General features: G+C 47.4%; 1 protein-coding gene across 8 annotated transcripts in view; it reads left to right on the top strand.

Annotated features, from left to right (window-relative positions):
* Window positions 1-27,431, top strand: part of MLPH (melanophilin) — a 144,275-nt gene that overhangs the window by 85,255 nt on the left and 31,589 nt on the right. For 5 of the 8 annotated variants that reach the window (XM_063933204.1, XM_063933207.1, XM_063933203.1 and 2 more), the window contains 3 exons: window positions 13,255-13,338; window positions 13,413-13,592; window positions 25,366-25,542. In XM_063933204.1, coding sequence (XP_063789274.1) covers window positions 13,255-13,338; window positions 13,413-13,592; window positions 25,366-25,542 — 441 coding nt within the window. The remainder of the gene's footprint in view (window positions 1-13,254; window positions 13,339-13,412; window positions 13,593-25,365; window positions 25,543-27,431) is intronic. The other 3 variants (XM_063933206.1, XM_063933208.1, XM_063933209.1) reach the window with 3 other exon arrangements.

Here is a 27,431-nt window from a genome sequence, read left to right as displayed (position 1 = left end):
AGGCTGGCATCCATGGTCACTAGGACCTTGTCACAACTGAGGGCCTGAGCTGACGGGAGGCAGCCTCAGTTGTAGGGGCTGAGATGTACCGGAACCTGGGAAGTTGTATCAGACCCCTGGACATGTAAGTAACATGAATAATAACTGCCCGAAGGCGTGACCACGACAACTTGGATAAAAGTCAATGATGTTTATTATGACAACTCCGCAACACAGCAGCAGTAAAAGAAAACGTAAAAGTCAGCAAAGAATAAATACAGTTCCTGGTTACTACAGGATGGCAGGAGCCACAGGGCACTGGTAGTGTGAGATAGTTCTTATGATCTTCTAGATGGAAAGTCCTTACCAGGCCCGACTGTAGCAATGGAGATAACCCAGGATTGTGCCAGCTGGTGTTCCAGGAAAAGCTGGGTTGCTGAAGGTAAAACAGCTGCTGTGGATACTGGCTGGAACCAGACTGTTGTTAGCACGGAGTGGATACTGGCTGGAACCAGTTAAATAATAAATGAACTTGGGAGCGATGAAATATGAACTGAAATGTAGAACTTGAGAGCGGAGAAATAATAATACCGGTGGAGAGTGGTAAAGTGTAGAAAGGACACCGGCCCTTTAAGGGAAGCTGTACTCTGCTGGAAGCTGAGCTGGAAGCAGGTAATGTTGTAGCTGGAAACAGATGAATCCACAATGGATTGGAGAGTCAGGCTACACCGCAGGTGGAATGCTGGTGCGGGTCTCTATGGTGGAAGTCTTGAGACAGGAGCTGGAACCTGGAAGACAATCACAGGAGAGAGACAAACCGGAACTAGGTTTGACAACCAAAGCACTGACGCCTTCCTTGCTCAGGCACAGTGTATTTATACCTGCAGCAAGGAAGGGATTGGCTAGGCAATTATGCAGATTATCAATACTGAGAACAGATTGGTGGAAATGATCAGCTGACAGAATCCAAGATGGCTGCGCCCATGCAGACACTTGGAGGGAAGTTTGGTTTGTAATCCATGTGGTAATGAAAACAGTAATGGCGGCGCCGGCCACCGGAGACAGGAGGCGCCAGGCTGACAGATGCACATCCAACCACGCGGACACAGCGGAGGCCGCGGCTGACGTAATCGCCACTCAGACACTCTGCATGCAGAAGTTCAGGGACGGCGGCGGAGGCCGCGGGAGACGCCATGCCAGGTGTAATATGGCGTTTACTGTGACAGCGTCCCAGAGTGACAGGAGAGGATACAGGAATGTACACATCAGGATAACAGATGGGATCCGGTCCTGGAGCGCTGAGCCAGCCTTAGGAGGCATCTGATGGGTAAGAAATGGCGTCCAGATACCCGGATCGTGACAGCACCCCCCCCTTTAGGAGTGGCCCCAGGACACTTCTTTGGCTTTTGAGGAAACTTGGAATGGAATCTCCGGACCAAGGCAGGAGCATGGACATCAGAAGCATTGGTCCATGAACGTTCCTCAGGACCATAACCCTTCCAGTCAATAAGATATTGTAGTTGACCGTAACGGTGACGTGAGTCCAAGATCTTGGCCACTTCATACTCAACGCCTCGTTGAGTTTGGACTTTCGGAGTTGGAGGAAGTGAGGAATGAAACCGATTCAAGATCAGCGGTTTCAACAGGGAAACATGGAATGTCCTGGGTATTTTTAAGAAGGGAGGCAACTGGAGTCTGTAAGCAACAGGATTGATGACTTGTTCAATCTTGAAAGGACCGATATAGCGAGGTGCAAACTTCATACTGGGAACTCTTAACCTCAAATTCTTCGTGGATAACCATACCCGATCACCCACCTTGAGAGCAGGAACTGCTCGACGCTTCTTATCCGCAAACTTCTTGTACCTGAACGATGCCTTGAGCAGAGCTGATCGTACGCTCTTCCAGATATTGGCAAACTGATGCAAGGTGATATCCACTGCGGGAACAGAAGTTGCTGGAAGCGGTTGGAACTCAGGGACTTTAGGGTGGAATCCAAAGTTAGTGAAGAATGGTGTTGAAGCAGATGAAGAATGATACTGGTTGTTATGACAGAACTCGGCCCAGGGAAGTAATTGAACCCAGTCATCTTGAGAGGAGGACACATAGATGCGGAGGAAGGCCTCCAAGTCCTGATTCACCCTCTCGGTTTGACCATTGGTCTGAGGATGGTAAGCCGTGGAAAACTTTAGCTTGACTTGGAGGACTTGACATAAACTTCGCCAGAATTTGGCTGTGAATTGAACTCCTCGATCTGAGATAATTTCTTCAGGAAGACTGTGGAGTCGGAAGATCTCTTGTATGAATACTTGAGCCAACTTGGAAGCTGACGGAAGACCGGTGAGAGGAATGAAGTGTGCCATCTTGGTGAACCGGTCAACTACCACCCAGATGGTATTGAACTTGTTGCACATGGGTAAGTCTGTAATGAAATCCATCGACAAGTGGGTCCATGGTCGACTGGGAACGGATAGTGGAACCAGTTGCCCCGCAAGCGACTGGCGGGATACTTTATGTTGGGCACACTTTGGGCAAGATGCAATAAACTCCAAGACGTCCTTTTTCAGAGTTGGCTACCAATAGGACCTAGAGATAAACTCCAGGGTTTTTTTGATACCTGTATGTCCGGCAAAACGGGAAGCATGGGCCCAATGCATGAGCTTCTTCCTTAGCATCGGCTTCACAAAACTTTTCCCTGATGGGGGCGTAGAGTCCATCCCTACCGTGGAGAATGCCAACGGATTTATAATAGGATGCTTGTCTGAAGACTCTGACTCATTTTCTTGCTCCCATGAGCGGGAAAGGGCATCGGCCTTGCGATTCTGAGAGCCCGGACAGAACTGGAGTTTAAAGTCGAACCTGGAAAAGAAAAGTGCCCATCTGGCCTGACGGGGGTTGAGACATTGTGCGCCCTTCAGGTATAAAAGGTTCTTGTGGTCTGTAAGTATGGTGATTGAATGAGAAGCTCCCTCCAACAGATACCTCCACTCTCCTAGAGCGAGCTTGATGGCTAGCAACTCCTGGTCGCCAATGGCATAGTTGCGCTCAGCTGGGGAGAACTTCCGGGAGAAGAAACTGCAAGGGTGTAAATGGCCATCTTTAGCCCTCTGAGATAACACCGCTCCTACTCCAACGGAGGAGGCATCCACCTCTAAGATGAAGGGAGAGTCGATGTCAGGCTGTTTCAGAACAGGCGCAGAGATGAACCTTTGTTTTAAAAGATGAAATGCTTGCATGGCTTCTTCAGACCACTTGGACGGGTTAGCACCCTTCTTAGTGAAAGCAGTAATAGGCGCCACAATGGTGAAAAGGTCTCGTATAAACTTTCGGTAATAGTTGGCGAACCCTAAACCTCTGGACCCCTTTGAGGGTTAAGGGTACCGGCCAATTTTGGATTGCTTGTAGTTTCTCAGGATCCATCTCTAGTCCGGAACCGGACACAATGTACCCTAGAAACGGAATGGACTTGACTTCAAAGACGCATTTTTCTAATTTGCAATAAAGATGATTGACACGGAGACGGGACAGAACCTCTTTAACCCAAAAACGATGTTCCTCTAAATCGTTGGCAAAAATGAGGATATCGTCTAGATAGACCACGACATGACGGTATAGAATGTCTCTGAAGATCTCATTGACAAAATGCTGGAAGACAGCTGGAGCATTGCTCAATCCGAAGGGCATGACGAGGTACTCATAATGTCCGTCACGGGTGTTAAAGGCGGTCTTCCACTCGTCACCCTCACGGATCCGGATGAGATTGTATGCACCTCGCAAGTCCAGCTTTGTAAAGATGGTAGCTCCGCTAACTCTGTCAAAGAGCTCAGTAATCAGGGGTAAAGGATAACGGTTCTTGATGGTAATGTCGTTCAAACCTCTGTAGTCGATGCACGGCCGCAGACCACCATCTTTCTTTTTTACAAAAAAGAAGCCTGCGCCGGCTGGAGAAGAAGAAGGTCGAATGAACCCCTTTGCTAGGTTCTCTTTAATATATTCCTCCGTAGAATGCGTCTCAGGCAGAGACAACGGATAAGTTCGGCCTCGAGGTGGAACCTTCCCTGGAACGAGATCAATCGGACAGTCCCATTCTCTATGAGGAGGAAGGATATCGGCAGAAGCTTTACTGAACACATCCGTGAAATCTTGATATGGAGGAGGTGGAACATCAGACGACCTGGGGGAGGAAGAACAGACAGGCAAAACTTTAAACAAACATGTCTCAGCACAGGAGGAACCCCATGCCAGGATTTGCGTAGTCGTCCAATCAATTGTAGGATTGTGAAGACGGAGCCATGGAAGGCCCAGGACCACAGGATGTGTGGCTCTTGGAATCACTAAAAAAGAAATAAGTTCGGAATGAAGAACTCCCACTCTCAGACGAACTGGTAGAGTCCTTAAAGAAATAACTGCATCAAAAATTTTGCTGCCATCCACGGCAGTTAAAGAAATGGACGAAGGAAGTCTCTCGGTGGGTAGGGACCACCGTTTAACATAGGCTTCGGTAATAAAGTTCCCAGCTGCTCCGGAATCAAGGAGGGCAATGACGTTCCGATAACGTTGAGCAACTTGAAGCGAGACTGGGAGATTACAATCTTGAGGAGATGGAGAGGAGATCATTACTCCTAGCCGGCCCTCTCCTTGGCGAGCTAGGATTTGGAGTTTCCCGGACGTTTGGGACAGGCATTAATGGTGTGAGACGGAGCTGCACAATAGAGACAGAGAAACTCGGAGAGACGTCTTCGGCGCTCAGCAGGAGTTAAACGGGAACGGCCAAGTTGCATGGGCTCATCTTTAGATGGTGACAGTTGACGAGGAGGAGGAGCAGAAGATTTTGGAGCAGATGATCTTCCACGCTCAGTTGCTCTCTCTCTGAAACGTAAATCAACTTTCGTGCAGAGTGAGATTAGCTCATCTAACTTAGAAGGTAAGTCTCTGGTAGCTAACTCATCTTTAATACGCTCAGATAAGCCATGCCAGAATGCAGCATACAGGGCCTCGTCGTTCCATGCCAGTTCGGATGCCAGGATCTGGAACTGTATCAGATATTGTCCTACAGTACGTGACCCCTGGCGTAAACGGAGAATCTCGGATGAAGCTGAGGTTACCCGGCCTGGCTCGTCGAAGATGCGCCTGAATGTTGACACGAAGGCAGTGTAGGAAGATAGCAGGGTGTCGGACCTCTCCCATAACGGTGATGCCCAATCAAGGGCTGAGCCACTGAGAAGAGAAATAATGTAGGCAATTTTTGTACGGTCACTGGGAAAATTGCCAGGTTGTAGCTCAAACTGAATCTCACACTGGTTGAGAAATCCCCTGCAGAATCTTGGAGATCCGTCAAATTTTGCTGGCGTTGGAAGATGAAGACGTGGAGCAGAAATGGGTAAGGTGGGTGGGGTTATAGCTGGAGTCACTGTGGTTGACGCACCAGACGCGCCTGATCCATGGAGAGTTGTCTGAATCCCATCCAGCCGAGTAGAGAGATCCTGGAGACAGCGGATGATGTGGCCCTGTGCAGCCTCCTGATGTTCTAGTCGGGCTGCCAGTTCTTGCATCGGCCTGGCCGCTTGATCCTGGTCTCCGGCTGGATTCATTAGGTCAGTGCTTACTGTCACAACTGAGGGCCTGAGCTGACGGGAGGCAGCCTCAGTTGTAGGGGCTGAGATGTACCGGAACCTGGGAGGTTGTATCAGACCCCTGGACATGTAAGTAACATGAATAATAACTGCCCGAAGGCGTGACCACGACAACTTGGATAAAAGTCAATGATGTTTATTATGACAACTCCGCAACACAGCAGCAGTAAAAGAAAACGTAAAAGTCAGCAAAGAATAAATACAGTTCCTGGTTACTACAGGATGGCAGGAGCCACAGGGCACTGGTAGTGTGAGATAGTTCTTATGATCTTCTAGATGGAAAGTCCTTACCAGGCCCGACTGTAGCAATGGAGATAACCCAGGATTGTGCCAGCTGGTGTTCCAGGAAAAGCTGGGTTGCTGAAGATAAAACAGCTGCTGTGGATACTGGCTGGAACCAGACTGTTGTTAGCACGGAGTGGATACTGGCTGGAACCAGTTAAATAATAAATGAACTTGGGAGCGATGAAATATGAACTGAAATGTAGAACTTGAGAGCGGAGAAATAATAATACCGGTGGAGAGTGGTAAAGTGTAGAAAGGACACCGGCCCTTTAAGGGAAGCTGTACTCTGCTGGAAGCTGAGCTGGAAGCAGGTAATGTTGTAGCTGGAAACAGATGAATCCACAATGGATTGGAGAGTCAGGCTACACCGCAGGTGGAATGCTGGTGCGGGTCTCTATGGTGGAAGTCTTGAGACAGGAGCTGGAACCTGGAAGACAATCACAGGAGAGAGACAAACAGGAACTAGGTTTGACAACCAAAGCACTGACGCCTTCCTTGCTCAGGCACAGTGTATTTATACCTGCAGCAAGGAAGGGATTGGCTAGGCAATTATGCAGATTATCAATACTGAGAACAGATTGGTGGAAATGATCAGCTGACAGAATCCAAGATGGCTGCGCCCATGCAGACACTTGGAGGGAAGTTTGGTTTGTAATCCATGTGGTAATGAAAACAGTAATGGCGGCGCCGGCCACCGGAGACAGGAGGCGCCAGGCTGACAGATGCACATCCAACCACGCGGACACAGCGGAGGCCGCGGCTGACGTAATCGCCACTCAGACACTCTGCATGCAGAAGTTCAGGGACGGCGGCGGAGGCCGCGGGAGACGCCATGCCAGGTGTAATATGGCGTTTACTGTGACAGCATCCCAGAGTGACAGGAGAGGATACAGGAATGTACACATCAGGATAACAGATGGGATCCGGTCCTGGAGCGCTGAGCCAGCCTTAGGAGGCATCTGATGGGTAAGAAATGGCGTCCAGATACCCGGATCGTGACAGACCTAGTCCTGTATGCCGAACCTGCGGCCCTCTTGAAGATGGGCACTCTGCAGCCACCACAGTAGAGATACCCTGGTCCTTGAAGACAGGGTTATCAGCCGATGCATCTGAAGATGTGATCCGGACCACTTGTCCAACAGGTCCCACTGAAAAGTTCTTGCATGGAACCTACCGAATGGGATTGCTTCGTAGGAAGCTACCATTTTTCCCAGGACTCGCGTGCAATGATGCACCGATACCTGTTTTGGCTTCAGGAGGTCTCTGACTAGAGATGACAGCTCCTTGGCTTTCTCCTCCGGGAGAAACACTTATTTCTGTTCTGTGTCCAGAACCATCCCCAGGAACAGTAGACGTGTCGTAGGAACCAGCTGTGACTTTGGACTGTTTAGAATCCAACCGTGCTGTTGTAGCACTTTCCAAAATAGTGCTACCCCGACTAGCAACTGCTCCTTGGACCTTGCCCTTATAAGGAGATTGTCCAAGTACGGGATAATTAAAACTCCCTTTTTTCAAAGGAGTATCATCATTTCGGCCATTACCTTGGTAAACACCCTCGGTGCCATGTACAGTCCAAACGGCAGTGTCTGGACTTGGTAATGGTAATCCTGTACCACAAATCTGAGGTACTCCTGGCGAGGATGGTAAATGGGGACATGCAGGTAAGCATCCTTGATGTCCCGGGATCCCATGTAATCCCCCTCGTCCAGGCTTGCAATAACCGCCCTGAGCGATTCCATCTTGAACTTGAATTTTTTTATGTATGTGTTCAGGGATTTTAAATATAAAATGGGTCACACCGAACCATGCGGTTTCGGTACCCCAAACCGTGTGGAATAGTAACCCCGTCCTTGTTGAAGTAGCGGCACCTTGAGTATTACCTGCTGGGAATACAGCTTATTAATTGCCTCTAGCGCAGCCTCCCTGCCTGAGGGAGTAGTCGGCAAGGCATATTTGAGGAAACGGCGGGGGGGAGACATCTCGAATTCCAGCTTGTACCCCTGAAATACTACTTGAATGAAACAGGGATCCACCTGTGAGCGAGCCCACTGATCGCTGAAATTTTTGAGACGGCCCCCCACCGTACCTGGCTACACCTGTGGAGCCCCCGCGTCATGCTGTGGACTCAGAGGAAGCGAGAGAAGAATTTTGATTCTGGGAACAGGCTGACTGGTGCAGCTTTTTCCCTCTTCCCATGTCTCTGTACAGAAAGGAAGCGCCTTTGACCCGCTTGCTTTTCTGAAGCCGAAAGGACTGTACCTGATAATACAGTGCTTTCTTAGTCTGTGAGGAAACCTGAGGTAAAAATATTTCTTCCCAGCTGTTGCTGTGGATACGAGGTCCCAGAGACCATCCCCAAATAATTCCTCACCCTTATAAGGCAGAATCTCTATGCGCCTTTTAAAGTCAGCATCACCTGTCCAGTGACCGGTCTCTAATACCCTCCTGACAGAATGGACATTACATTCATTTTGGATGCCAGCCGGCAAAATATCCCTCTGTGCATCCCTCATATATAAGACGACATCTTTAATATGTTCTTATGTTTGACAGGGTCACCGACCACGCTGCAGCAGCACGATCTGCAGGTCTCAGTCTAGTACCTGAGTGTGTAAATACAGACTTCAGGATAGCCTCCTGCTTTTTATCAACAGGTACCTTCAAAGTGGCCGTTCCTAAAACGGCAGTGCCAGCTTTTTTGACAACCGTGTGAGCGCCTTATCCACCCTAGGGGATATCTCCCAGCGTAACTTATCCTCTGGCGGGAAAGGGTACGCCATCAGTAACTTTTTAGAAATTACCAGTTTCTTATCGGGGGGAACCCACGCCTTTCACACACTTCATTCATTCATCTGATGGGGGAACAAAACACTGCCTGCTTTTTCTCCCCAACATAAAAACCCATTTTTAGAGGGTTAATGTCAGAAATGTGTAACACTTCTTTTTTTTTTTTTTTTTTTTTTTTTATTGCCGGGATCAAGTCACGGATGTTCCTAGTGGATTGTGTATATGTCTCAACCTTGTCGACACTGGAGTCAGACTCCGTGTCGACATCTGTGTCTGCCATCTGAGTGAGCGGGCGTTTTTGAGCCCCTGATGGCCTTTGAGACGCCTGGGCAGGCGCGGACTGAGAAGCCGGCTGTCCCACAGCTGTTACGTCATCCACCCTTTTATGTAAGGAGTTGACACTGTCGGTTAATACCTTTCACCTAACCATCCACTCTGGTGTCGGCCACACAGGGGGCGACATCACATTTATCGGCATCTGCTCCGTCACCATATAAGCCTCCTCATTAAACATGTCGACACAGCCGTACCGACACACCGCACACACACAGGGAATGCTCTGACTGAGGACAGGATCCCACAAAGCCCTTTGGGGAGACAGAGAGAGAGTATGCCAGCACACACCAGAGCGCTATATAATGTGGGGATTAACACTATAACTGAGTGAAATTTCCCCAATAGCTGCTTGTATATATAATATTGCGCCTAAATTTAGTGCCCCCCCTCTCTTTTTAACCCTTTGAGCCTGAAAACTACAGGGGAGAGCCTGGGGAGCTTTCTTCCAGCTGCACTGTGAAGAGAAAATGGCGCCAGTGTGTCTGAGGGAGATAGCTCCGCCCCTTTTTCGCTGACTTTTCTCCCGCTTTTTTCTGGATTCTGGCAGGGGTATTTACCACATATATAGCCTCTGGGGCTATATATTGTGGTATTTTTGCCAGCCAAGGTGTTTTTATTGCTGCTCAGGGCGCCCCCCCCAAGCGCCCTGCACCCTCAGTGACCGGAGTGTGAAGTGTGTATGAGGAGCAATGGCGCACAGCTGCAGTGCTGTGCGCTACCTTGGTGAAGACTGATGTCTTCTGCCGCCGATTTTCCGGACCTCTTCTTGCTTCTGGCTCTGTAAGGGGGACGGCGGCGCGACTCTGGGACCGAACACCAAGGCTGGGCCTGCGGTCGATCCCTCTGGAGCTAATGGTGTCCAGTAGCCTAAGAAGCCCAAGCTGGCTGCAAGCAGGCAGGTTCGCTTCTTCTCCCCTTAGTCCCTCGCTGCAGTGAGCCTGTTGCCAGCAGGTCTCACTGAAAATAAAAAACCTAATTCTATACTTTCTTTCTAGAAGCTCAGGAGAGCCCCTAGTGTGCATCCAACCTCGGCCGGGCACAAAATCTAACTGAGGCTTGGAGGAGGGTCATAGTGGGAGGAGCCAGTGCACACCAGGTGACCTAAAGCTTTCTTTAGTTGTGCCCAGTCTCCTGCGGAGCCGCTATTCCCCATGGTCCTTACGGAGTTCCCAGCATCCACTAGGACGTCAGAGAAATGTGGAATTGATGGCAATTTCAGATATAGGCCCAAATCGAATGACCTTCAAGATATGGGCAGCAGCGAGACTTCTTGATTCAAAGCACTCATTTTTTATAAGCCAATATAAACCTGGTTTTGCCATTTCAAAAATTGCCGTTTTAAAACATGGGGCAGATGTATTCACCTGGAGAAGGCATAAGGAAATGATAAACCAGTGATAAGTACAAGGTGATAAACGCACCAGCCAATCTGCTCCCAACTGTTAATTTACATATTGGAGCTGATTGGCTGGTGCATTTATCACCTTGCACTTATCACTGGTTTATCACTTCCTTATGCCTTCTCCAGGTTAATGTGGGAGGGTTAGGGTAGGAATCCACCGGGAATTTGAACGTCTGGATGCTGCTGTCGACATTCAGACTGTCGGGATCCTAACCTCCAGGATTACGATACCATCCCATGTATTATAATGTACTACTGTACTTTGAGCTAATTATACTGCATTATAATACACAGGGGTTGGTAGTATATTATAAACTCCTATAAATAATAGCTGTATGAACAGTGAGATCTGATGTCATCGCTTTTAATCAATGAGGTCAGATTTCGGCATGCCAGTGTTCTGTAGGAAAACGCATGTATACGGTAATAAGGAATAATGCACATCTCCCGTATAAATTATATACAGTAATAAGGAGTAATGCACCTCTCCCGTATAAATAATATACAGTAATAAGGAATAATGCACCTCTGCTGTATAAATTATATACAGTAATAAGGAATAATGACCTAACCCATATAGATTATATACAGTAATAAGGAATAATGCACCTCTCCCATATAAATTATATACAGTAATAAGGAATAATGCACCTCTCTCATATAAATTATATACAGTAATAAGGAATAATGCACCTCTCCCATATAAATTATATACAGTAATAAGGAATAATGCACCTCTCCCATATAAATTATATACAGTAATAAGGAATAATGCACCTAACCCATACAAATTCTACACAGTAATAGGGAATAATGCACCTAACCCATATAAATTATACACAGTAATAGGGAATAATGCACCTCTCCCATATAAATGCTATACAGTAATAAGGAATAATGCACCTAACCCATATACCTGTAAATTATATACAATAATAAGGAATAATGCACCTCTCCGGTATAAATTATATACAGTGATAAGGAATAATGCACCTCTCCGGTATAAATTATATACAGTGATAAGGAATAATGCACCTCTCCGGTATAAATTATATACAGTAATAAGGAATAATGCACCTAACCCATTTAAATTATATACAGTAATAAGGAATAATGCACCTAACCCATACAAATTATATACAGTAATAAGGAATACTGCAACTCTACCGTATACCTGTAAATTATATACAGTAATAAGGAATAATGCACCTAACCCATACAAATTATATACAGTAATAAGGAATAATGCACCTAACCCATTTAAATTATATACAGTAATAGGGAATAATGCACCTAACCCATATAAATTATATACAGTAATAGGGAATAATGCACCTAACCCATATACCTGTAAATTATATACAATAATAAGGAATAATGCACCTCTCTGGTATAAATTATATACAGTAATAAGGAATAATGCACCTCTCTGGTATAAATTATGTACAGTAATAAGGAATAATGCACCTCTCTGGTATAAATTATATACAGTAATAAGGAATAATGCACCTCTCCAGTATAAATTATATACAGTAATAAGGAATAATGCACCTCTCCTGTATAAATCATATACAGTAATAAGGAATAATGCACCTCTCCGGTATAAATTATATGAGGCATTTCTGTAACCTGTATAAAATCACTGCCTACAACCTTGTGCTTTATTATAGCAGAATTCACCAGTGACTGTTCATTTTCCTAAGATTTTTAGACCCAGATTTATCAAGCCTTGGAGAGTGATGAATAGCGCGGTGATAAAATATCAACCAATCAGCTCCTAACTGCCATGTTACAGGCTGTGTTTGAGAAATGACAGTTAGGAGCTGATTGGTTGATACTTTATCACTGTGCAATTTATCACTCTCCAAGGCTTGATAAATCTGGGCCATAGTATGCAGGACACTGTACTATATATTGTCTACTAGAGAAAGTACTTTAGAGTAATGTTCAAGTTCTTGCAGGGCTGCCTCAGCTATAGCTTGAAGGATGAGAAAGTTACAAAGCGGTATATATGTGGTATGCTCTGTTACTCCTCTGGGTACTATGTTCCGTCCATGCTTAAAAAAAAAAAAAAAAAAGTATCTTTGCTGCAACTGGTGATGGCATTTTTATATTGGAACATTCTTGTGTGTGGCAGAAAGTCTTCTCTGCTTGCTGAGATTGTGCCCTCTAGTGGTGATGGTGAAATGATCTGCTTTCCATAGAACTGGTATCTTGTTAACAAGGGGCATATTTAACAAACTAATTTCCCTTAAAAAACAGACATTTTCTAGGAATAATCACAAATTAAGTGTTCCCAGAAAATACATGCGGGAGACCGCAAAATATCTTTCATATCGGTCCCTCCATTTTTGATCACAAAAGCAGCTCCCATATGGCAGCCGCTAAATTGTCAAAGTCCAGGGTAGCTATTATTGCCTTCCGTTTGTGTTAGTCCATATCAGCTGCATTTTTTTTATGGAAAGGTTCCTCCGGAGCCCTTCCCAATAGCCCATGCTAGCATGTGTGCAGCCTCACAGCCATGTATGCACATTACATGTATCCAGAAGCTGAGTGATGATAACGGTACAGTAGTTATCACTTTACCTTGAACTCTTCACCGGATGGGCTCTTATTGGAGCTCATGTCCCAACATTTGGTAAATAGCACTTTTTAAGCATTTTTATTGCTGTGATTTGTGGCAATAATACATTTATATTTAATGAGGCAACATTTTGGTTATTGTTAAATGTGCCCCTATATTATCTTAATAAACCTGATCTGTTAAGTGGTGGAAACAATCTCTGTGGGTGATGGGGTCTATTCTATCCGCTTCTCTTTCTTCTTTCACAGATGTCTGATCTCAACAAACGCATGTCCGCCATTGAACGCATGCTAAACCGCCTAGAGGAGAGAATATCTGTGCATTCAGATGAGGTACCCTCAGCCAGCTGCCTTGTACAGGGGAATACAGGCCTAGAGCTATAATCTGACCCTGTGCAATCTCTCAGTCCACAGGTCATGCTGTGCTCACAGACGCGGACCTGGAGGAGGAAACCCTGAAGAGAAAGATTGGGGAACTCGCCAGTAACTTAAGTGACAAAGAAGGTTTATCCGATGAGGAGAAGAGCCCCAAACTCAAAGCATCAATGAAAACTTCCAACGAGCAAATTCTTAATCACTCTCAGAAGGTAAGTATGAGAAGATCAGGTTATGGAACATAAGTGTAGAGGTTGAGAGCTACAGCTTGTTCATCCAAGATACGGAGTAGCTGTATCAATATAACTATTAAATAGTGCTAGATTAGAAATGAAAGAGAGCTGGCCATTAAACAAGGTGGGGTCCAAATATTCAAGGCCTGCCAGGCAAGCCTAACCACGTCCCCAAGATGGCATGGCTATGACAACTTCAGATGGTGGTTCGCAGCTTCTGTAGAGGGCACCGACATTCACAACAAAGCTTGGCCATGCCCCCTAGTACTGTGGCCCTGTGGATCTCTCAGTGGCCCTGAAAATGGGGCACTGGTGAAGAAAACTGCTAATTTGGCCCAGAGAACCTGTTGAGTAACTTACATACGGGTGTGGGAAATTCTGGAAGAAAAATAATAAGAATAAGTATAAAAAAAAGGAAAATGTTGTTATTATATAGCATTTTCTTTATTTTTAATAAAAGAATTAAAATGAAAAAAACTTTTCTTCATGATTTTGACTTTCTTGTATATCATAGAAAGGGCAGGAGAGAAACATATCAATCTACATATGCATACCCCAACTGTCCCGATTTCCGCAGGACAGTTCTGTTTTTCTTGGACTATCCTGCTGTCCCACCCACGGGCTCCAGTGTCCCACGAGGGGGAGGTTAGGATGCTCCCTGTCACTCGCTGCCCTGCTTAGCAGAACAGTGGTGAATAGGCGTGGAAGACAAAAGTGTTGGGGGCATGGCTAGCTGTTCACAGAGCGCTGGGCATGCCCCCACAGTAACAAAAATGGAAGGCATTCCCACGAAGCCACGCCACCTTTTTGGACACTCATGGTATGCAGATGTGTCTTCACACACTGTTGCTTAGGTCTAGGCTGATAGCCCCTCTCGGTGTGCCAAGTCCTGATCGACTTGGCTCCACCGAGCTCTTACTTGCTCAAAATGTGCGTCTTATTCACATACTGTAAATAGAACAACTGGGAGCGACAAAACGACTTAGCTAGACTGCACTGATAAATTTAATGAGCAACATATGTACATCTGTGTTCGAGTGAGTCTGAATCTGTGTACGACGTGCTACCATGCTGTGGCTTTTTCTCTTGCCAAGTTCCGTTGTGCTTCATCTGAGACTTTGTGGGTGTGTAAGACTAATTCCTGTGCGGTTAAGCTCGCAGCCCAACATTTCCAGTACACTTTGAATACAGTTTTGCAGCTTCTGTGATGCGAGTAAGACGGTAAGTTTAGCATCTCAGCTGTTCTGGGCATATTACGCCTTAAGTTTTACAGGCGCCAGGTGTATGAGGTCACACTGGTACATGAATTACTGCTATTATTATCCAGTACATATATAACAGTGACAATATTTTACACGTCACTGTACACTTTGGGGGTCATTCCGAGTTGATCGTAGCTGTGCTAAATTTAGCACAGTTACGATCATGTTCCCAGATATGTGGGGGGACGCCCAGCACAGGGCTAGTCCGCCCCGCATGTCTGTCCGACCCCCTTCCCCCGCCTGCGTTGGCCGGACCGCACCCCAAAACGAGGGCCTGACGCCGCCCCCTCCCACCCATCGACTGCCTCTGCCTGTTAATCGGGCAGAGGCGATCGCTAGGGAACCACTGCGGCGCATGCGCTATTCCGACCCTATCACTGCGCTGCGAACAACTGCAGCGATCGGGTCGGAATGACCCCCCTTGTCTAATGGACACCGACATTACATACTAATACATGCTGAGTCAATGAATACAGTTAGTATACTCTTATTTTTATTTTCTTGTAATAACTAAACACGGCCTAGAAAGCACCTCTGTGTTGGTCTCTGCATTGTTCAAATATAACAACATTAGTTATACAACTGACGGTGTACATTATTAGCAGGTAGCAGAATGTCTGCAGGAATACTATAGGTGCAGGATGATCATCTGCAGCTGTCCTGGCTGGGAGTAATCTCCCCTCATACATAATTAATTAGAAATTAAAGATGCAGAGTTTGCGGACAGATCTCGCTGCTTTTAGTTCTGCGCATGGCTAAAGGGCCCTACTCACTGGCCGACCCGCCGCCGAGCTGCCCGACGGCGGATACGGCCGACGAGCGACCCGGCGGCGCGGGAGGGGGGGGGGGGGCAGTGAAGTTTCTTCACTCCCCCCGTCACGCGGCTGCATTGAAGTGCAGGCAAATATGGACGAGATCGTCCATATTGGCCTGCATGCACAGCCGACGGGGGACCAGCGATGAACGAGCGCGAGGCCGCGCATCGTTCATCGCAGGAGTCTCCACACTGAAAGATATGAACGAGTTCTCGTTCATTTATGAACGAGATCGTTCATATCTTTCAAAAAATCGGCCAGTGTGTAGGGCCCTTTAGGGTGTGTTACTACGAGCAACTACAGAAAAAATTTCTAGTAATAATCAACCCATTCACATCTTCACTTGCAGCTATGTACTTAGTATAATCCCTAATTATCCCTAATTAAATGATAATGTTGATTTAGTCATAGTATGAGTAGTTTGAGCCAGAGTTTGCATGACTGGAACAAGAGATACAGGTTGAGTGTCCCATATCCAGAATGCTTGGATCCAGAAGTACTTTGGATAACAGATTTTTCCGTATGTTGGAATATTTGCATACCATAATGGGATATCTTGGGGATGGGACCCTAAGTGTAAGCACAGAATGCATTTATATGCATATATAACACAGAGCGCATCAGTGACTGCCAAATAATACAGAGAGCACCAGTGACTGCCATATAATACAGAGAGTCAGTGACTGCCATATAATACAGAGAGCACCAGTGACTGCCATATAATACAGAGAGTCAGTGACTGCCAAATAATACAGAGAGCACCAGTGACCGCCATATAATACAGAGAGCATCAGTGACTGCCAAATAATACAGAGAGCACCAGTGACTGCCATATAATACAGAGAGCATCAGTGACTGCCAAATAATACAGAGAGCACCAGTGACCGCCATATAATACAGAGAGCACCAGTGACCGCCATATAATACAGAGAGCACCAGTGACCGCCATATAATACAGAGAGCATCAGTGACTGCCAAATAATACAGAGAGCACCAGTGACCGCCATATAATACAGAGAGCACCAGTGACCGCCATATAATACAGAGAGCACCAGTGACCGCCATATAATACAGAGAGCACCAGTGACCGCCATATAATACAGAGAGCACCAGTGACCGCCATATAATACAGAGAGCATCAGTGACCATCAGTTACCTCCATATAATACAGAGACCATCCTAAAAACCACCATACAAAAAGATGGAAACAGGAATTTGGATACAAAGGGCTTGATTCTGAGTTAGACACATCCACGGTTACTTTTCCGTTTGGATATGGCAGGCTACTTACTTCATTATGCTAATGAATATATCCAACTTAATTCCAAAAGATCCATGCATCTGCATGTAGAAGCCCAGCCCGCCAACTGATTTTATGTCCGCTGTCACAAGCGCTACCAATTTTCATACACATGTTACGACTGAGCACAGAAGACACACCTGCGACACTCACGCAACACTCCCATGAGACAGAACATTTCAGTGCGTCCGCATGGCCGCTGCCCAGTCACCTCCAAGAAATGCCCATTTCACGCAAAGTGTGGTGACATATGGATCACTCCGTACATGGTAGCAATCTCTGTACACGTGGTTATGCCTGATCTGGTAGATACAGAGTTGCCTATTGCTGCAGGTAATACATCCCTTTATCCAAGGGATAAAGCTCTGGCTCCCTCTGTCACCTGGGGCAGCTCCCCCCTAGTTGCAGCCCAGAACCCTTTCCTTTCCCATCCTTTCTCTACAGTCACAAGCAAAAGAATATACACGTGTGCCAAATGTGTTCAAGGAATGCGCAGAATCAATTTGCTTATTTTACACTACGCAAAGTCCATGTAAATGTGATGCTTGTTACATTAAAAGTGGAAGGTATAATACAAATTAACAATGGTTTCAGTGTACAAAAGGCTCCCATCAACGGCTAAGCAAGGGTTAACACGAAGATCCTAATATTTAAAAGCATTTTTGTGGGGGCTAGGGGGATCTTGTAAAGAACAGCCAGGCTTCCCAGTGCTCCAGCCTTTTGCAATAAGGAGCTGCTAATGGGAGCTCTCTGTCCTCTCCAATATGTTCAGTACAGTAAAAGATGCTTCATGAAGATCAAAGAGCCTCTTGAGTTGGGTTCCAAAGCTGGAGCTGAGAGCTCTCCAGAAGCTGTGCCAACACAGAAAACGAGCACGCCACCTGCCCCCAGTGACCCCACCCATGCTAAAACCACTCACACGACACATCAGGGATTGCAGCGTCTGTATCGGGCTAATGGATCTATTTAGCTGTTACTGAAAAGAAAGAGGAAGTGTGGAGTGGGTGATGTGTTTGTTTTTAGTTTATTATTTATTTCAGTGTTATTGAGTAGCAGTAAAATATGGATTCATTGACACATTTAACAATCTGCACTAGGCACAGCAGTGTGCTTTCCTTCCTAGTCCTCTCACTTATCGTATTTTGGGAAGTCTTGCCTCTAGGTGCATATCCTTGAGTCTAGAAGACTCAAATTGCCAGGAGCTCTACTGGACTCCAGCGAGCGTAGTCAGTCTCCCGGTTCCCAACCCCTTTCCCTAGTGATGACCTATATCGGATCATAGTGGAAGCCCACCCCCTCCCCATCTCCAAAATGGCTTTGCATGGCATACGGTAGAGCAGTGAAGACGCGTTTCGCAGGGTTCCGGTATGAATGGTCGACCATGTTATGGTCGACAGTCATTCGGTCGACCACTATTGGTCGACATTGACATGGTCGACATGGACACATGAAAAGGTCGACATGATTTTTTTTTACTTTTTTGGTGTCGTTTTTTGCGTAAAGTGACTGGGAACCCCAATTAGTGCACCGCGTCCCCCTGCATGGCTCGCTTCGCTCGCCATGCTTCGGGCATGGTGCCTTCGCTCCGATACCGCTTCGCTCGGCACAGATTACCGTTCCAATCGTAGTCCACGTGGATCGTAAAGTATGGAAAAGTTCCCCAAAAGAAAAAAAAGTTAAAAAATGCATGTCGACCTTTTCATGTGTCGACCATTTCCATGTGTCGACCATGTGTCCATGTCGACCAATAGTGGTCGACCTAATGACTGTCGACCATAACATGGTCGACCATGTGAACAGATACCGTTTCGCAGTGCACCACCCCCGTTCCTCCTATCGTGATGTCACGCTCTTTGATATCATGGACGTAACAATAAAATAGTATGTAAGTATATTACAGTACTGCAAATATGCTACTGTACACCTTACATTTCTAGTTGATAACTTATATATTTTATATTACATAGGATAAGAATATGGCGCTACTGGGTGCTGTTTACAGATTTGCATAAAAAGGCACATTTAGAGCAACTTAAGCAAAGTTTGCACCATGACAAAAGCATTTTTTGCATTTGGCGCAGAGCGATCCGACCCCTCTGGAGCTCAGTGTCCAGTCAGCGGAGATAGTGGCTCAGACCCCGCAGGGCGGACACTGCTCCCCCACTTAGTCCCTCGCTGCAGGGAGGCTGTTGCCAGCAGCCTCCCTGTAAAAAAAATAAGATTTTACTCACCGGTAAATCTATTTCTCGTAGTCCGTAGTGGATGCTGGGGACTCCGTAAGGACCATGGGGAATAGACGGCTCCGCAGGAGACTGGGCACATCTAAAGAAAGATTTAGGTCTATCTGGTGTGCACTGGCTCCTCCCCCTATGACCCTCCTCCAAGCCTCAGTTAGGAACTGTGCCCGGAAGAGCTGACACAATAAGGAAGGATTTTTGAATCCCGGGTAGACTCATACCAGCCACACCAATCACACCATATAACACGTGATAGGAACCCCGGTTAACAGTATGATAACAATTGGAGCCTCTGAAGAGATGGCTCACAACAAAACCCGATTTTTGTAACAATAACTATGTACAAGTATTGCAGACAATCCGCACTTGGGATGGGCGCCCAGCATCCACTACGGACTACGAGAAATAGATTTACCGGTGAGTAAAATCTTATTTTCTCTGACGTCCTAGTGGATGCTGGGGACTCCGTAAGGACCATGGGGATTATACCAAAGCTCCCAAATGGGCGGGAGAGTGCGGATGACTCTGCAGCACCGAATGAGAGAACTCCAGGTCCTCCTCAGCCAGGGAATCCAATTTGTAGAATTTAGCAAACGTGTTTGCCCCTGACCAAGTAGCTGCTCGGCAAAGTTTTGTAAAGCCGAGACCCCTCGGGCAGCCGCCCAAGATGAGCCCACCTTCCTTGTGGAATGGGCTTTTATTGATTTAGGCTGCGGTAATCCTACCGCAGAATGCGCCAGCCGAATAGTGCTACAAATCCAGCGCACAATAGACTGCTTAGAAGCAGGAGCACCCAGCTTGTTGGGTGCATACAGGATAAACAGCGAGTCAGTTTTTCTGACTCCAGCCATCCTGGAAACATAAATTTTCAGGGCCCTGACTACGTCCAGCAACTTGGAATCCTCCAAGTCCCTAGTAGCCGCAGGCACCACAATAGGTTGGTTCAAGTGAAAAGCTGAGACCACCTTCGGGAGAAACTGAGGACGAGTCCTCAATTCTGCCCTATCCATCTGGAAAATCAGATAAGGGCTTTTTCAAGACAAAGCCGCCAATTCTGAAACCCGCCTGTCCGAAGCCAGGGCCAACAGTACGACCACTTTCCACGTGAGATATTTCAATTCCACAGTCTTAAGTGGTTCGAACCAATGTGATTTCAGGTATGCCAAAACCACATTGAGATCCCAAGGTGCCACTGGGGGCACAAAAGGAGGCTGAATATGCAGAACTCCTTTGACAAAAGTCTGAACTTCAGGCAGTGAAGCCAGTTCTTTCTGGAAGAAAATCGACAGAGCCGAAATCTGGACCTTGATGGACCCCAATTTGAGGCCCAACGTCACCCCTGCTTGCAGGAAGTGTAGGAATCGACCCAGTTGAAATTCCTCCTTCGGGGCCTTCATGGCCTCACACCAAGCAACAATATTTCCGCCAAATGCGGTAATAATGTCTTGCGGTGACATCCTTCCTGGCTTTGATCAGGGTAGGGATGACTTCCTCCGGAATACCCTTTTCCTTTAGGATCCGGTGTTCAACCGCCATGCCGTCAAACGCAGCCGCGGTAAGTCTTGGAACAGACAGGGTCCCTGCTGCAGCAGGTCTTGTCTGAGCGGCAGAGGCCAAGGGTCCTCTGCCAGCATCTCTTGAAGTTCCGGGTACCAAGCTCTTCTTGGCCAATCCGGAACCACGAGTATGGTTTTCACTCCTCGCATTCTTATTATTCTCAGTACCTTGGGTATGAGAGGTAGAGGAGGAAACACATAAACCGACTGGTACACCCACGGTGTCACTAGAGCGTCCACAGCGATCGCCTGAGGGTCCCTTGACCTGGCGCAACATCTTTTCAACTTTTTGCTGAGGCGGGACGCCATCATGTCCACCCGTGGTCATTCCCAACGGTTTACCCGCATTTGGAAAACTTCTGGAAGAAGTCCCCATTCTCCCGGGTGTAGGTCGTCCATCCTTGTGGCTTCTGCCATCGCCATCCTGCTTCTTGTGCCGCCCTGTCTGTTTACATGGGCGACCGCCGTGATATTGTCTGATTGGATCAGTACCGGCTGGTTCTGAAGCAGGGGCCTTGCTTGGCATAGGGCATTGTAAATGGCCCTTAGTCCAGAATATTTATGTGAAGCGAAATCTCCTTGGAAATTTCTTCCCTGTGTGACTGCACCCCAGCCCCGAAGGCTGGCCTCCGTGGTCACCAGGACCCAGTCCTGTATTCCGAATCTGCGGCCCTCTAGTAGATGAGCCCTCTGCAGCCACCACAGCAGTGACAACCTGTTTCTTGCCGACAGGGTTATCCGCTGTTGTATCTGTAGATGGGACCCGGACCATTTGTCCCACAGGTCCCACTGGAACGTCCTTACGTGGAACCTTCCGAATGGAATTATGCTTCGTACGAAGCTACCATTTTTTTATTTTTTTTTCAGGACTCGTGTGCTTCCACTGGAAGAAACACTCTTTTCTGGTCTGTGTCCAGAATAATTCCCAGGAACAGAAGACGTGTCGTCGGTACCAGCTGTGACTTTGGAATATTGATAATCCAGTCGTGCTGTTGTAGCACTTCCCGAGAGAGTGCTACCCCCACTACCAACTGTTCTTTGGACCTCGCCTTTATCAGGAGATCGTCCAAGTACGGGATAATAAAAACTTCCTTCTTGCGAAGGAGTATCATCATTTCGGCCATTACCTTTGTAAAGACCTTCGGTGCCGTGGACAACTCCAACGGCCGCGTCTGGAACTGATAGTGACAGTCCTGTACCACACATCTGAGGTACTCCTGGTGAGGAGGGTAAATGGGGACATGCAGGTACGCATCCTTGATGTCCAGGGAGACCCTGTAATCCCCCTCGTCCAGGCTCGTAATAACCGCCCTGAGCGATTCCATCTTGAACTTGAATCTTCTGATATAAAAGTTCAAGTATTTTAATTTTAAGATGGGTCTCACCGAACCGTTCTGTTTCGGTACCACAACCATTGTGGAATAGTAACCCCTTCCTTGCTGAAGGAGGGGCACCTTGACAATCACTTGTTGTGATTATAGTGTTGAATAGCCACCAACACCGCCTCCCTGGCAGAGGGAGGTGCCGGTAAGGCAGATTTTAGGAAACGGCGGGGGGAAGAACGTCTCGAACTCCAGCCTGTACCCCTGAGATACTACTTGAAGGACGCAGGGATCCATGTGAGAGTGCCCACTGGGCGCTGAAATTTCTGAGACGGGCCCCCACCGTACCCGGGTCCGCCTGAGCAGACCCAGCGTCATGCTGTGGACTTACCGGACGCAGGGAGGACTTCTGCTCTTGGGAACTAGCTGTGTGCTGCAGCTTTTTCCTCTACCTTTGCCTCTCGGCAGAAAGGATGAGCCTCTAGCCCTCTTGCTTTTCTGGGGCCGAAAGGACTGTACTTGATGATACGGTGCTTTCTTTTGTTGTGGGGTAGCCTGTGGCAAAAAAGTCGATTTCCCAGCAGTAGCTGTGGAAACGAGGTCTGAAAGACCATCCCCAAACAGTTTTACCCCCTTATAGGGCAAAACTTCCATGTGCCGATTCGAGTCGGCATCGCCTGACCATTGCCAAGTCCATAACCCCCGTCTGGCGGCAATGGACCTAGCGCTTATTTTTGATGCCAGCCGGCAAATATCCCTCTGTGCATCACGCATGTATAAGACCACGTCTTTTATATGCTCTATTGTCAGCAAAATATTGTCCCTATCCATAGTAATTTTCCGACAGGGAATCTGACCACGCAGCGGGAGCACTGCACATCCATGCCGAAGCAATGGCTGGTCGCAATATAATGCCCGAGTGTGTGACTATATCTTTCAGGGTAACCCCCTGCTTTTTATCAGCAGGTTCTCTGATAAGCGTGTAAGCGCTGTATCTACCCTATGGGGTGTTTCCCAACGTGACCTATCCTCTGGCGGGAAAGGGTACGCTGCCAATTACCGTTTAGAAATTATCAATTTCTTACCGGGGGAAGACCACGCTTCCTCACACACCTCATTTTATTTTCTCAGATGCAGGAAAAACTACTGGTAGTTCTCTCTCACCAAACATAATACCCTTTTATGTGGTACCTGGGGTATTATCATAAATGTGTAATACATTTTTCATTGCCTCAATCATGTAACGGGTGGACCTATTTGGAGGGTACACTAGTCTCATCGTCGTCGACACTGGAGTCTGTATCCGTGTCGACATCCGTTTCTGCCATCTGAGGTAGCGGGCGTTTTTAGAGCCCCCCATGACATTTGAGACGCTGGAACAGGCACAAGCTGAGTAGCCGGCTGTTCTGTGTCGTCGACCTTTTGTGTAAGGAGTTGACACTTTCACGTAATCCTTCCATAAGTCCAACCACACCGGTGTCGATCCCGCAGGGGGTGACATCACATTTACAGGCATTCGCTCCGCCTCCACATCATTATCCTCCTCATACATGTCGACACAGCCGTACCGACACACAGCACACACACAGGGAATGCTCTGACAGAGGACAGGACCCCACAAAGCCCTTTGGGGAGACAGAGGGAGAGTATGCCAGCACACACCAGGGCGCTATATAACACAGGGATATCACATATAAGAGTGTTTTCCCTTATAGCTGCCTATATATATTGTATACTGCGCCTAAATTGTGCCCCCCCTCTCTTTTTAACCCTTTCTGTAGTATTGACTGCAGGGGAGAGCCAGGGAGCTTCCCTCCAACGGAGCTGTGAGGGAAAAATGGCGCCAGTGTGCTGAAAGGAGATAGCTCCGCCCCTTTTTCGCGGACTTTCTCCCGCATTTTTATGGATTCTGGCAGGGGTTAAAAAGCACCTATATAGCCTCTGGGGCTATATATGGTGCCAGTTTGCCAGCCAAGGTGTCAGTATTGCTGCTCAGGGCGCCCCCCCCCCCAGCGCCCTGCACCCATCAGTGACCGAAGTGTGTGGTGTGCATGAGGAGCAATGGCGCACAGCTGCAGTGCTGTGCGCTACCTTGGAGAAGACAGAAGTCTTCAGCCGCCGATTTTCCGGACCACCTTCTTGCTTCTGGCTCTGTAAGGGGGACGGCGGCGCGGCTCCGGGAACGGACGACGAGGTCGGGTCCTGTGTTCGATCCCTCTGGGGCTAATGGTGTCCAGTAGCCTAAGAAGCCCAAGCTACCACCACTTAGGTAGGTTCGCTTCTTCTCCCCTTAGTCCCTCGATGCAGTGAGCCTGTTGCCAGCAGGTCTCACTGAAAATAAAAAACCTAACAAACACTTTCTTCCTAGGAGCTCAGGAGAGCCCCTAGTGTGCATCCAGCTCAGCCGGGCACAGAAATCTAACTGAGGCTTGGAGGAGGGTCATAGGGGGAGGAGCCAGTGCACACCAGATAGACCTAAATCTTTCTTTAGATGTGCCCAGTCTCCTGCGGAGCCGTCTATTCCCCATGGTCCTTACGGAGTCCCCAGCATCCACTAGGACGTCGGAGAGAAAAAAAACTCTAAAAATAAACTTTTTACTAGAAAAGCTCTGTAGAGCTCCCATACCCTCCAACATTTTACACAGAAAAATCGGTACAAATCCGAAAAAGGGGCGTGGCCGCGTGTGAAGGGGGGCGTGGCCACGCCCCTTTTCCTATACTTTCAATGGAAGTTTGGAGAGGCAAAAATCGGTACAGACCATGAAAAAAAGGTACTGTACCTATTAAAAAGGTACAGTTGGAGGATATGAGCTCCCCTAGCTGTGACCGGCTCCTCCGGGCACATTTTCTAAACTGAGTCTGGTAGGAGGGGCATAGAGGGAGGAGCCAGCCCATACTGTTAAATTCTTAAAGTGCCAATGGCTCCTGGTGGACTCGTCTATACCCCATGGTACTAATATGGACCCCAGCATCCTCTAGGACGTTAGAGAAATGCAAAATACACAACCTGCTTTCAGGGTTCCGAGGGGGTAGGGTATCAAGCCCATGTGTGTGAAGGGTATATTAACCAGCTGCATTTGCAGTGAGTGCAACCAAAGTTTGTATCTGGATTCTGTGCAGTGCTACATACTTTGCATGACCCCCGCATTTGACCTTTCTTGACATTGTTGTAGGAAACTGAAAACATGTAGAACTAGGTCCCTCAATTAAACTTAGGTTCATGGATGTTCTGACTGGTCAGTAACTTCTCCCATCTGCAGAGGACAGCGGCTCAGGCACTCTGTGACATCACTTCTAAAACGTTGAGGACCATAAATGCCACCCAGCAAGCCATGCAGGAGGCCCTAGGGGGCGAGAGCCACCAGCCCACCATGCCTTGCACCCAGCCAGGAGACGGCAAGAAGGTTCAGGCTGAATTCCTGATCTTAGAAGAAAATGTAAGGAAGAGGAGAGCTAGTAGAAGAGAGGGGAGCTGTTCTCCTCCCTCCCTACACAAAACTGTTATCCATTAAAAAAAATGATGGACTATAACTTTTAAAATAAGATTTTACTCACCGGTAAATCTATTTCTCGTTGTCCGTAGTGGATGCTGGGAACTCCGTAAGGACCATGGGGAATAGACGGGCTCCGCAGGAGACTGGGCACTCTAAAAGAAAGATTAGGTACTATCTGGTGTGCACTGGCTCCTCCCTCTATGCCCCTCCTCCAGACCTCAGTTAGGATACTGTGCCCGGAAGAGCTGACACAATAAGGAAGGATTTTGAATCCCGGGTAAGACTCATACCAGCCACACCAATCACACCGTATAACTCGTGATACTATACCCAGTTAACAGTATGAAATATAACTGAGCCTCTCAACAGATGGCTCAACAATAACCCTTTAGTTAGGCAATAACTATATACAAGTATTGCAGACAATCCGCACTTGGGATGGGCGCCCAGCATCCACTACGGACTACGAGAAATAGATTTACCGGTGAGTAAAATCTTATTTTCTCTGACGTCCTAGTGGATGCTGGGAACTCCGTAAGGACCATGGGGATTATACCAAAGCTCCCAAACGGGCGGGAGAGTGCGGATGACTCTGCAGCACCGAATGAGAGAACTCAAGGTCCTCCTCAGCCAGGGTATCAAATTTGTAGAATTTTGCAAACGTGTTTGCCCCTGACCAAGTTGCAGCTTGGCAAAGTTGTAAAGCCGAGACCCCTCGGGCAGCCGCCCAAGATGAGCCCACCTTCCTTGTGGAATGGGCTTTTACTGATTTAGGATGCGGCAATCCAGCCGCAGAATGCGCCAGCTGAATTGTGCTACAAATCCAGCGAGCAATAGTCTGCTTAGAAGCAGGAGCACCTATTTTGTTGGGTGCATACAGGATAAAAAGCGAGTCGGTTTTCCTGACTCCAGCCGTCCTGGAAACATAAATTTTCAAGGCCCTGACTACGTCCAGTAACTTGGAATCTTCCAAGTCCCTAGTAGCCGCAGGCACTACAATAGGTTGGTTCAAGTGAAAAGCTGATGCCACCTTAGGGAGAAAGTGGGGACGAGTCCTCAATTCTGCCCTATCCATATGGAAAATCAGATAAGGGCTTTTACATGACAAAGCCGCCAATTCTGACACCCGCCTGGCCGAAGCCAAGGCCAATAACATGACCACTTTCCACGTGAGATATTTCAGATCCACAGTTTTAAGTGGCTCAAACCAATGTGATTTCAGGAAACTCAACACCACGTTGAGATCCCAAGGTGCCACAGGAGGCACAAAAGGGGGCTGAATATGTAGCACTCCCTTTACAAAAGTCTGAACTTCAGCCAGTGAAGCCAGTTCTTTCTGGAAGAAAATCGACAGAGCTGAAATCTGGACCTTAATGGAACCCAATTTTAGGCCCATAGTCACTCCCGACTGTAGGAAGTGTAGAAAACGACCCAGCTGAAATTCCCCTGTAGGGGCCTTCCTGGCCTCACACCACGCAACATATTTTCGCCATATACGGTGATAATGGTTTGCGGTTACTTCTTTCCTGTCTTTTATTAGCGTAGGAATGACTTCCTCCGGAATGCCCTTTTCCTTTAGGATCCGGAATTCAACCGCCACGCCGTCAAACGCAGCAGCGGTAAGTCTTGGAACAGACAGGGCCCCTGCTGTAGCAGATCCTGTCTGAGCGGTAGAGGCCATGGGTCCTCTGATATCATTTCTTGAAGTTCTGGGTACCAAGCTCTTCTTGGCCAATCCAGAACCACGAGTATCGTTCTTACTCCTCGCCTTCTTATTATTCTCAGTACCTTTGGTATGAGAGGCAGAGGAGGGAACACATAAACCGACTGGT

The sequence above is a fragment of the Pseudophryne corroboree genome, chromosome 7 (assembly GCF_028390025.1).
Source record: "Pseudophryne corroboree isolate aPseCor3 chromosome 7, aPseCor3.hap2, whole genome shotgun sequence".
Lineage (NCBI taxonomy): Eukaryota > Metazoa > Chordata > Amphibia > Anura > Myobatrachidae > Pseudophryne > Pseudophryne corroboree.
The sequence above is the reverse complement of the archived record's forward strand: the minus strand, read 5'-3'. Positions and strand labels throughout refer to the sequence as shown.